Source organism: Peromyscus californicus, unplaced genomic scaffold (genome assembly GCF_007827085.1).
Source record: "Peromyscus californicus insignis strain IS unplaced genomic scaffold, ASM782708v3 Scaffold_7__1_contigs__length_154581171, whole genome shotgun sequence".
Lineage (NCBI taxonomy): Eukaryota > Metazoa > Chordata > Mammalia > Rodentia > Cricetidae > Peromyscus > Peromyscus californicus.
In genome coordinates this window covers 10837182-10849176 of record NW_026294595.1, presented here as the reverse complement: position 1 = coordinate 10849176, position 11995 = coordinate 10837182, and the positions used below count along the sequence as shown (strand labels likewise).

Genomic DNA, 11995 nt, shown 5'->3' with positions numbered 1-11995 from the left:
ATGTTATCATTCATGCCTGTTGCAGAAAAACAGCATGCCTGGGCACACACACACATCACACACACAGAAAAAAAAGACAAAAGTACTCACACCCTCTCCCCTCAGCAGGGCCCCTGTGGACATTCCTGCATATTCCTCCTTCTACGTGTGCATATAATGAACAGAAAAGTATCATAAGGCATGTGCTTATTTTTTATGAGTTTCAAAAAATTCATTTATCTATTTTATGGGTGTGGGTGCTTTGTCTGTCTATGTGTCTGTGCACTACGTGTGTGCCTAGTGCTTTTGGAGGCTCTGGAACTCCAGTTATAGATGGTTGTGAGCCACCATGTAGGCACTGAGAATTAGACCTGGCTCTTCTGGAATAGCAAACAGACAGTCTTCTTAACCATTGAACCATCTTCCCAGTCCTGCATATTGATTTTTTTAAAAAAAATTATGTATATGTGTGTTTTGGTTGGTGTCAGAGAGAGTACATGCAGGTGCCTTACAGAGGTCAGAGGCATCAGATTCCCTGGAGCTGGAGTGATGGGATTGTGAGCCGCTTAACATGGGAGCTGGCAATCAAACTTAGGCCCACTTCAAAAGCAGTACTTGCTTTGAACTGCTGGCCAACTTTCCAGCCCATGTGTACTGATTGTTAAACCACCTTTTCACTTGAAATAACTTCCTTTGGGAAGGTGTTAATTCTGCAAGTTTATTTTCTCTTCCATTTCTTAGGCATACACATACCCTAAGTCCAAGGTTCTCTGACAAACAGCAGAAGAATGAGGGCACCCCTCTTTGCCAGCCCCCAGAAACCTGGACTAACAGTACCTTGTGGACCTTCTTCAAGGCTTGCCTTTGTAAAATACTCAATGGGCCCTGAGTGTCAGTGGAGAATTGGTTTTGGAGTCACCATGGATACGCGTCACATATAAAATGACCCAGTATTTATTTGTGGCTTTATTTTGTTGTTTGTTCTTTTGAGATTAAGATCTTTCATAGTGGGGGCTGACTTTGAACCCTCTGTGTAGCTTGAACTTCTGACCCTCTGACCTCTGTCTTCTGAGAGCTGGGATTACAGGCATGTGCTATGGTCTGGTATGGGCTATTTTTTTTTATTTGCAAATAGCCCACACACATCCTCACACATCCTCACGTATACTCTAGGTTTCTTTTTCCAACTTTCCTCTCATACTTTAAGCCATTGCTTCATGACTTTATAACCCCTAACACAATGCAAGTGCTACGTAAGTAAGTGAGTGTTACATTGTATTGTTCAGGAGTAATGAGAAATAATGGGAAAGGGGGACAGGAGAGGTGGCTCAGCAATTAAAAGCACTTGCTGTTCCTGCAGAGGACCCAGGTTCAAGTCCCAGCACCCACATGGTGAGCTCATAACCATCTGTAGTTCCGGTTCCAGGGGCTCCAATGCCCTCACTGGCCTCTGCAGGCATCTGCACACATGTGGTGCACATAAAATCACACAGGCACATACACGTAAAATAAGAGTAAATAAATCTTTTTTAAAAAAGAGTGAGAAAATGCTTGGGCATGGTTAGTTCAGGCTCTTTATCCTCCATAAATTTCCCATCCTTGGTTGGCAGGCTCAGAGACTGTGAGCATGAAGGCTACCAGACAAACAGCCCTTCTGCTCTGGTGTTCTCCTGCATCTGAGCAGGCGTATAGATGCCCCGTCAGACCAAATCTTACAAAGCACACTCACCCTTTTCAGACTGTGTACAGATGTGCCACCAGCCTTGTGGCCAACTGGTTCTCCTGGGTGCTGGGGATGCACTTTCCTTTTTTACGGACAGGATGTACACACGCTCTGCGCCCACTCATCTCTTGATCACCTCCCTAGGAGTGGAGTAAGGGTCAAGGGGTAATCAGAGTTTGAAAACTTTTTTCTGGGGTCCCTGAGCTTGGGCATAAGGCCAGTGGACTTATGAGAGGGAAAGAAGAGTGTGCTCCCACGGAGGGAGGGCCATGGATGTGATGTAGAAGACCTGCTGTTCTTCTGGAGTGCTCAGGGCCCAGCAGAGCCTGGTTTTTGCTTTGTAGGGACTCACCAGCACCACTCTGGTATAGTTTCCCCCTCCATACCTTCCCTACCCTCCACAGGGGAGTTAGGGCTGGCAATCCCACCCCCAACCCCCATGTCCACCTACCACACCCTACAAGTCCTGAGCCCACACTGTTCCATGTTCTATATAAATGGGGGCTCCCAATGGGAGGCTGAGCTGCAGGATTTGGCTTGGCGAGCAGGATTCTGACATGGCTGCTAACTGTCTGTGTGAGAGTGAGAGCCACCATCTCTGGGTCTGTGGCAAATGGAAGTGACAGGTGATTTTTACAGGGCTGGGTGGTGTCTCTCGGTTCATACAGCGACACTAGTGGTGGGAGTGTCTAGCCAGATAGGAAGCTAAGAGGCACCGACAGAAGTAGAGAGCAAGGGTCTTGTACTTCCCTCAAATTCCAGCAAATGGGCAGTGCCCCACCGCACCCACTGAATCAGCCTCCCTCAGCATGAGGTGTCGTGATGGACACTGGAGACTCTGTCGCTAGCCGTGCTCTCCCTGGACACATCACAAGCCTGTCTGTAAGGTACTCCCTCTGGACACATCACAAGCCCGTCTGTAAGGTGCTCCCTCTGGACACATCACAAGCCCGTCTGTAAGGTGCTCCCTCTGGACACATCACAAGCCCGTCTGTAAGGTGTCTCCAAGCTTCCTCAGCTCCTGGGCTGCTGCCCATGTGAAACCTGTCCTGCAGAGCCCCACTCACCTCTGGGCATGGAGCCATGCCAGCCCAGCCTGGGCCATAAAGTCTTCCCAGTCTGGGCGCTGGTACCTGCGCCCACACCCACCTTGGTCTGTGATATGAAACGGAGCGCCAGCCCACTCACTACTCTCAGGCTGTTGTGGTCCCTTCCCCTCCTGCTATGGAGGCTCTCAATGGAGGAGCAAACTGACTGCCCCTGACTCCCCCACCCTCAACCTCAGCCAATCTGGAGGAAGGTGTTCACCTGTTTTCCCGTCTCTGTTCCCCTGCACCCCCCTCAACACACACACACTGCAGAAGTGGCTGAAACCCTGATATTGTCTTGGTTTTGTTTAGCAAACAAGACACATGCAAAGCAGGTCTGTGTGTGTGTGTGTGTGTGTGTGTTGGAGGGGGGCTGTATGCACACATGCGCAGGAGTACAAGTAGGCACAGAGTACCCATGTACCCATCCCCTACCGTCACACTTTATCTCCTTACCTGAGAGGTGCAGGATGCCCTCCCTACCTCCATCCCACCCTCACCCCACACTAAGTGTGGCTTTGGGCCAGTTCCTTGCCTTGTCTGGGCAGGAAGAGCCTCACATCAGGGGGCCAAACACCCTAAACAAGTCAGTTTAAGAGGCCAGGGTTGGCCTGGGTTGAGAGTTCAGTCAGCAAAGAGCTTGCCTTGCAAGCATGAGGCCCTGAATGTGATCTTCTGTACTCACAAAAATAGCCAGGTGTGGAAGTGCACACCTGTAATCTCAGTGCTTGGGAGGCAGAGACAGGAGGATTGCTGGCCTGACTTGGGCCCTCCCACCTAGCTCAATCAATGAGCCCCTGGTCCCTGTGAGAGGGACAACCCTTGTGATTTGAATGAGATGTCTCCCACAGCTTCAGGCATTTGAACACTTGGTCCCCACTTGATGGCACTGTTTGGGAGATTTAGAAGGTGTGGCCTTGTTGAAGGAAGTATGTCACTGAAGGCAGGATCTGAGTTTAAGGATTTGTGCCATTTTGAGTTCATTCTTTCTGCTTCATGCTTGCTGTTCAAGATGTGAAGCCTCTGCTTCCTGCTCCAGCTGCTATACCTGCTGCTGCCAGGCTTCCCACTGGGACAGACTCTCATCTCTCTGGAACCATAAAACCCAATAAACCTTTCCTTCCACAAGTAGCTTTGGCCATGCTGTGAAGCCCTGGCTCTCCTGGAACTCACTCTGTAGACCAGGCTGGCTTTGAACTCACAGAGATCTACTTGCCTCTGCATCCCAAGTGCTGGCATTAAAGGCATTCACCACCACTAAAGGGCCATAGTGTTTTATCATAGAAATAGAAACATAACAAATACAGCCATCTAACACTCAAGGCAGAACTGGCCTACACACACACACACACACACACACACACACACACACACACACACACACACACACACAGAGTTAAATTGTGTTTTGCAGAGGAGCTATTTAAAGACAATGGAATTCTTTGAGAGTTCTTTGCTTTGCTTCGGTTTTTTGTTTGTTTGTTTGTTTTGTTTTGTTTTTAGTGTCGGGAATTGGACCCAAAGCTTCACGCATTCCATGTAAGCACCACACCACGACTACAGCCAAGCCTTCATGGGATTTCTTTTCTGAACACTTTCTTATCTTCAATAGGCTGGGCTCTCTGAGCCTCTGTTGTCTCATCTGTAAAATGGGACAATGTCACATGCCTTGTGGGGGTTGTGTGGAATGGAGAAAATGTATGGAAACTCTTGAGTCTATACCTTCTACCAAGGCCAAAACTGTCTACAGAGGAACTGTGAGCAGCTCCTGGGTCATGGGCAAGAGACACAAGTAGTTTAGTGTCAGAGGAGAGAGCCCCTGGCTGGGATGACCAAGGGAGGCTCCATGGAGAAGGTGGCATTGGTGTGGCTTTATTGGAGGGGCAGGACTTTAAGTGGGAATTCAGAGGGCTTGGTAGTGCTTGTGAGTACTAGGTCCTGGATACTGTTTTCCATGGGGAATCTCACAGACTTCTGCTAATATCCCCGCCAGGACAGGACTGTTGTAATAACAGTGTAACTCAATAAAGCTGAGCCCCAGAGAGGTTCATGGCCCCACCTGAAGTCACACAGCTAGTCAGGAAGCAACCCCAGGCTTAACTTAATCACTCCTGCCAAATTCCTTTTGCCATACTCACAAGGCAACACTACAGAGTGTGGCCGTTCCTCAGGGCTGCTGCAGGAGATTGATACTGCCCGCAGTGGCACTAGCCCTGCCCTCCCAGGTGTCTGTCATGACGCTTCTCAGTTGGTCTGTTAGCTCCTTGTCAAGGCCCTAAAGTCCCCAGACAGTCCAGGTACCTAGTAGGCACTTTACAAACAGCCAAATCCATCTTTATTTTTATTTACATCAGTTGAGCGGAACAGGCTTCTGACACACCAGTTCCTCGTTTCCCAGCTTTGTGGTTCAACTGCGGAGCCTGACTCCAGATGAATGTGGTGTGGTGGGGAGGGGGGGGGGCAGCCAGCAGATCTGGCTAAAGCAGAGGGGTGCCAGACCTCCAGCTGGGGCAGGAGGCAACTCTGACTGTGGCAACCAGAAAGAGAATCCTTAAAAATTTAAAGTCCCCAGGCCCAGAGAAGATGCAGGAGGGGTTCTCTGTGGATCCTGGCTCTTGTCTGGTTTTAGCATCTCAGTTTTGTCCACCAGGGTCTTGTAGCTTTCTATGCTGTGGCAGGGGACAAGACCAGAGGACATCAATGTGATTGCTTCCGTTCAGAAAGGCCAGAGCTGACTCCTACACCTTATGGCAGTCTGAGAAGGAGTGTGGCTTGCCTGAGGTTGCCTGGCAACTCCGTGAGCCTCAGAAGAAGCAGAGAGTCTCCTGGCCAGCGCTACTTCTGGGAGGACTCGGGAGAAGGGTCAGAATTGTAAGGCTGGCCTTGGAATGAGACATACTGGAGCAGGATGGCCAGTAGTCTCACTTGAGGTTGTGTTGGCTCTCACGGTGACGGCGTAGGTCCACCTTGCGCTGGAAGCCCTTGGTGCACAGCTCACAACTGAAGGGCTTGAAGCCTGTGTGCTTGCGGCTGTGGGTGATGAGGTTAGAGCTCTGGCTGAAGGCCTTCCCGCACACCTGACACTTGTGGGGCTTCTCACCTGGGGAAGGGGCAAACAGCAGGGTGGCGTCAGGTGGCAGTGCCAGGCAGCCTCCACCCTGCAGACATTCATTATGTCTCTTTTATGGCCAACCTTAGAGAATGATGGAAAATAGCCAGGTGGTGTGGTGTGCACCTTGATCCTAGCACTTGGGAAGCAGAGGCAGGTGGATCTCTGAATATGAGGCCAGCCTTGTCTACAGAGGGAGTTCCAGGAGACAGAGGAACCCTGTCTCCATAAACAAAAAGCAAAAGAAAGAAAGAAAGAAAGAAAGAAAGAAAGAAAGAAAGAAAGAAAGAAAGAAAGAAAGAAAAGAAGGAAGGAAGGAAGGAAGGAAGGAAGGAAGGAAGGAAAGGAAGGAAGGAAGGAAAGGAAGGAAGGAAGGAAGGGAAAGTGAAGAGTTGCAACTGATACACCGCTTACCAGGTGTGGTGGTACACAACTATAACCCGAACACCCTGGATGTAGAGGCAGGGGAATTTTGAGGTTGAGCTTGAAGTCAGCCTCAGCTTTATATTAACTTCAAAGCTAGCCTGGGCTCCGTAAGAATTTGTCTCAATAAGCAAGCAAGCAAACAAACAAACAAAAATGCCTCTCTGATGATCAGTATTGCCAACTTGATGGGACTTAGGATCACCCAGGAGACACACTTCTGGGAATGTCTGTGAGGAATTTTCCAGATTGGGTTAACTGAAGGCCCACCCTAAATATGGCTGGCCCTGTTCCATGGGCTGGGGTCCTGGACCGACTGCATAAAAGGCAGAAAGCAAGCTGAGCACCAGTCTTCCTCCCTCTCTTTCCTGACTGTGGAGGTCGTGTGACCAGCTGCCTCACGCTCCTGCTGCCATGCCTTCCTGCCACGACAGACTCCACTCTCAGACCGTGAGACAAAATAACCCTACTCATAAGTTGCTTCCAACAGGCATCCTTGTCATATAACACACAAAGTAACCGATAATGTCTCTCTCTGGAATCTAAGCCGGCCCAAGCTGGCACAGACCTTGTGCAAGGACTGACCCAAACAAGCGCTGAGTTACAATGGAGAGTGTGACAGAGCGAACAGCTGTGAGTGGGTGGATGAATAATCCACAGCTGTCCGCATTCTGCCCACAGGTCCGCGCTGTTTGGCTATCCCTCTAGTGTTTCTTTACATTGAGCGATTGTCCGGCCCTCCAGCCCCTCCTCAAGTGGGTCTCTTGGCAAATGATGGGGTGCCCAGGGGCCAGGCAAGGAGACCCTGTGGCCTTTCCCCAGGCTCGGCAGGGGTGCACTCACCCGTGTGGATGTAGGTGTGTTTCTTCATGTCCGACTTCTGGTGGAAGCGCTTCCCACAGAACTGGCAGGGATAGGGCCGAGTGTCCGAGTGGATGAGCAGGTGGGTAGACAGGGTGGATGAGCGCTTGAAGGCTTTGCCACACATCCGGCACTCGAAGCTACGCTCCTGCCGGAGGAAACGAGGCCCTGGGGGGGTCAGGTGCAGGTGGGGCCTCGAGGCCCGGGACAGCCAAGCTGGGCGCAGGACTGGACCCGGCTGGGACGCCCTGAGAAAGAGGACACTCCGTTGGGGTGACCTCAAGAACAGGGGTCTAGAGGAGCAGGAAGAACCCCACCCCTGTTCCCGCTTCCTCAGCTTAGACAGAGGCTGGGGCCTGACTGGCTTCCTATGAGATAGTTCCTTGTGCCTTTCACAGTATGCTTTTCAAAGTAAGCCTCAAAGTACATCTGTTGACAACTGAAGAAACAACTAATCTAAGTTTTCCAGGAATTCACCAGTAACCCAGAATGAGTTCCTCCTGCCTGGAACAGTGACATGCTGAATCAATTTGGTTAAGACAGGTTCTCATGTAGCCCAGCTTGACCTTGAACTTACTATGTAGGTAATGATGACCTTGGACTTCTGATCCTCCTGCCTCCATCTCCCGAAGGCTGTTATGTGCACAACCATTCCTGGTTCATTTGGTGTTGGGGGTCAAACCCAGGGCCTCATGTATGCTAGGCAAACACTCTGCCAACTAAGCCACCTCCCCAGCCCAGTAGCCATATATATGATTTGGGGTGAGCCATTTAGCATGGGGTTGATAGATTTCTTCATTTCTGTGCATTGGGGCAGTTCTAGCAGTGGCCTGGATGGGCTGTAGGAGGCTGGGAAGTTGCAGACAGGGCCAGCTCCCAGTCTGTTGCTGAGGGATGGAAGCTCCTGAGGTCACTTCCCACCCTTCCCATCAACCCAGGTGTTAGTAATCCACTTCCATCTGACCTATATGACCTCTCTGGAAATGGGTAGAGGGCTGAATAGGCACCTGTTCCACTCTGGAAGGAAAGGGTCCCAAGACTGGGTCCCAACTGGCAGAGATAAGTGGGGTGAGCTATGCATTTAAACCTAACTCTAGCACTCTAAGAATTGAAAATGCCTGCAGGGCCACTCAGAGCATTAGGATGTTTTCCGAGCCTCACAGGCATACTCCAGCCCCCACCCCCAAGTCTCCAGAGCTTCTTCCAACCAGATGTGAAGCCAGTTCAGCCAATCAGAGACCCAGTATGTTCAGAGACTCAGACCCAGGGAGGCAAGTCCCTCCCCCGCCTCGCCCACCATCTAGTCACCTTCAATCTTTTCCAGCTGCTCACCTGGGAATGGACATGCGTGTGCTGCTCTAAGCTCACAGCATGGCCAAAGGTTTTGCCACAGATGTCACAGGCAAAGGGCCGGGTTCCACTGTGAGAGCGGCGAACGTGCACTTCTAGCCCATGAGGGGTGGAGAACACCTGGGACAGAGCAGAGCAGAGCGTCAGGCCCCTAGAAGGAGGCAGGCCTGTGGTCATGCGGGCCACAGGCCCAGCTCCAGAGCAGGGTGGGCAGGGAAGGGAACTGCATTGGTGGTCCTGCTGTTCTTCTGCTGTGTTTCCCAGGGAGTCCCCTTACCTCTCTGTGGCAGTTTCCTGTCTATGAAATGGAGGCTGTAGGAGGGACCCAGAGGCCCCTCCATGCCCACATGCCACTCATGCCCATCACTTACCTTGTTGCACTTGACACAGTGGTAAGTGTCCATGCCCGGAGAGTAGCGGAGGCTGAAGTCCAAGGGGGACTCGGTGCTGGGCACGAGGGGGCTGCCGTACAGCCTCACAGAGCGCTCCAGAAAAGCGGACTGCATGGTGGAGGGGGTCTGTTGGTAGCTGTGATTGTAGGAGGAGGCCAGGGTATCCCAAGAGAAGCTAGGCTTGTAGAAAGGGGGTGACTCGGAGACCGGCGACTCCCCATCCTGGGGTTGGGATGTCACAAGAGGCCCCTCTGTGCAAAGACACATGCAGAGATTTATTTTAAGGATTTACTTTTAACTTTCTATTTGTTTGCTTTTTTTTTTTTTTTTTTTGGTTTTTCGAGACAGGGTTTCTCTGTGTAGCTTTGCGTCTTTCCTGGAACTCGCTTTGTAGCCCAGGCTGGCCTCGAACTCACAGAGATCCGCCTGGCTCTGCCTCCCGAGTGCTGGGATTAAAGGCGTGCGCCACCACCGCCCGGCTTTAACTTTCTATTTATGTAAGCGTGTACCTGTGTGTGTGCCACGTGTGTGCAGGTGCCCTCAGAGGCTAGAAGAGGGCACTGGATCCCCTAGCTGGAGCCACAGGCAGCCTCAGATCCTGGAAGAGCAATGAGCGTTCCTAGCTGCCATGCCATCTCTCTGGCCACCAGGTGATTTGTTTTACTTACTTGTTGGTTGGTTTGTTTGCTTCTAGACAGGGTCTCTCTGTGTAGCCTTGGCTGTCCTAGAACTCTCTATGTAGACCAGGCTGGCCTTCAGCTCACAGAGATCGGCCTGCCTCTACTTCCCGAGTGCTGGGATTGAAGGTGTGCGCCACCACCACCTGGTTCAGGCAGTTAATTTTGAAATAAGGTGGCCCATGCTCCATCTGGTGACCTCCTGTTGAGGGCTCAGGTGTGCCGCCCCAATATGTACCATTGCTATAAGTCTTCACTGCAGTCGCAGCCCTCACACCCTGGGGCACCACCTGGCCACCTCCCTATGGACCTGCTTCACACCCACAGCACAGAAGTCCTCATCTTGAGCAGGTGCCTGACCAAAAGTATCCAGCAGAAGTGGAGAGCCTGGGCGGCATCCAGTGACCTCACTGGTCCTTCCCAACTTCATGACCCCAAGAAGTCCTACCACAGAGGCCAATCACTTTCCTCTCTGGCACTTTCAGGGGACAGTGGGGACCCCAGCTGGGTACCTGGGGCTGAGGCCATCTTGGGCAGGCTCTGGTCCAGCAGCATCTCTCGCTCCTGTTTGACTGTGTTCCAGTCCAGAGTTTGGCTTGGGAGTAGTGTGCCAAGGCCAGGGCTGCTACTCACGATATGCTCTTTCACCACTGAGGGAAACAAGACCCAATAGTCACCACCTACAGTTCTGGAATGCCTGCAGGGAGCAAGAAGCACTATGTTTCCAGGGAGAGAGAAACCGGGGAGACCCACCTGCTGCTGCTCACACCAGATCCTCTGCCCAGGATGGGTAGAGGTAAGGGAACCTCCGCTGGACTCACATGCTCCTACCTGGCTCCGAGCCTGATGCTCCCAGAACCCCAAATGTTAGAGGAGATGAGTATTTCATTCATTCATTCACTCACTCATTCACTCACTCATTCAACCAGTGACAGCTAGGCCTCTTCTTCTAGCTGCAGAAGAGATGCCACAGCATCATCAGGACAGAGTGCCAAGTGGGCATGGGGTGGGGCCTAGCCTGAGCTCGGACTCACCAGGTATTACGGCAGGAGGCCAAACCAGGTCATCATCCTGTGCACGGGGCTGGTGGTAGGTGTGTGCCTTCTTACTCTTCACTAGGAAGGATCGTGGCATTTTACAGAGTTTGTGTCACCCCTGCAAGGGAGAAAGGGGTGGGAGTGGCTAAGAGTGACGAGCATCATTCCTTTGGATTTTGGAGCCTTCTCCAGAGATCAAAGATACCCTGCTCCATGCTCCCAAAATGTTCACATCCACCTGGCACCTGTGAATGCCACATCAAGCTAAGATGTGACTGAAGATAGGCCTTGTATCCAAAATGACCAGTGTCCCAACAAGAAGAGGGAAAGCTGGGTGCAGGGAGAACTGCTTGTGTATCAGAAGCAGGAATTAGAGTCAGGCCTCTGTACGATAAGGGACGCTAAGGACTGCTGCCTGCTACCAAGAGCAGGGAGAGACCCACAAACTGGCTTCCTTGGAACTTACAGAAGGAACCAGTCTTACTGATACTTTGACTTTGACCATCTGGCCCCCCAGAACTGTGAATTAGTCACAGGAAAAATATACACATGCTTAGAAACTGGATTCAGCCTGGATTGTAGTGGGAAAAAGAAGGGAGGATGGAGCTGGGGTTTCTGACGCAGACACACTGGACCCGGGCTCTAGGAAGCTGTATTTGCAGGGTTGGGGAAGCAGCTCAGTTGGCAGAGTGCGTGCATGAAGCAATGGCTTCAATCCCTACATAAAACCAGGAACGACGGTGCATGGTTATAAGCCCAGCTTTTGGGAAGCAGAGGCAGGAGGATCAGAAGTTCAAAGTCATCCTTAGCTATATAGTGAGTTCAGGGCCAGCCTGGGTTATAGGAAGCCCTGTGGAGAACAGACAAATAAGGAGAGCTGTTCTTGAGTCCCAGTTGGACACACTTTGAGAGAGAGCACGATCTGAGCTCAGATTTTTGCACTAAAAAGCTCATGGGGAAGCCCGATGTGGTAGTGTATGCTTTAGTCTCAGCACTCTGGAGGCAGAGGCAGTTGGATCTCCCCGAGTCCAAAGCCAACCTGGCCTACAGAGTGAATTCCAGACCAGCCAGGACAACATAGTGAGACCCTGTCTCAAACACAACAACCCCCATTCCCTGCCCAAAGAAGCCCATAGAGAGAGACCCTCAGTTTGCCTGTTGTTCAGTTTGGGTAGACACTTGACTTCTCTGGGCTAACTTCCTTTACATTAAGGGTGCTATCCAGCCTGGAACGCTGCTGACCACCCCAGGCTCTCACTGCCTGCTTTTGGCAGGAGTTGAGGAGGGGGCACTTACAGAGGAACTTGGGGCAACTGAGATAAGGGGAGCCTTGATTGTAAGCCTGCCTTGCCCGGC

At 51.4% G+C, this 11995-nt stretch overlaps 1 protein-coding gene across 1 annotated transcript; it reads right to left on the bottom strand.

Annotated features, from left to right (window-relative positions):
- Positions 1-5263: 5263 nt before the first annotated feature.
- Positions 5264-10736, bottom strand: Gfi1b (growth factor independent 1B transcriptional repressor). The gene is given in 7 exon segments (XM_052725706.1): positions 5264-5890; positions 7166-7358; positions 7360-7431; positions 8516-8653; positions 8905-9176; positions 10115-10252; positions 10637-10736. Coding segments are annotated over 7 exon segments (1092 nt in total). The 3' UTR covers positions 5264-5711.
- Positions 10737-11995: the final 1259 nt, after the last annotated feature.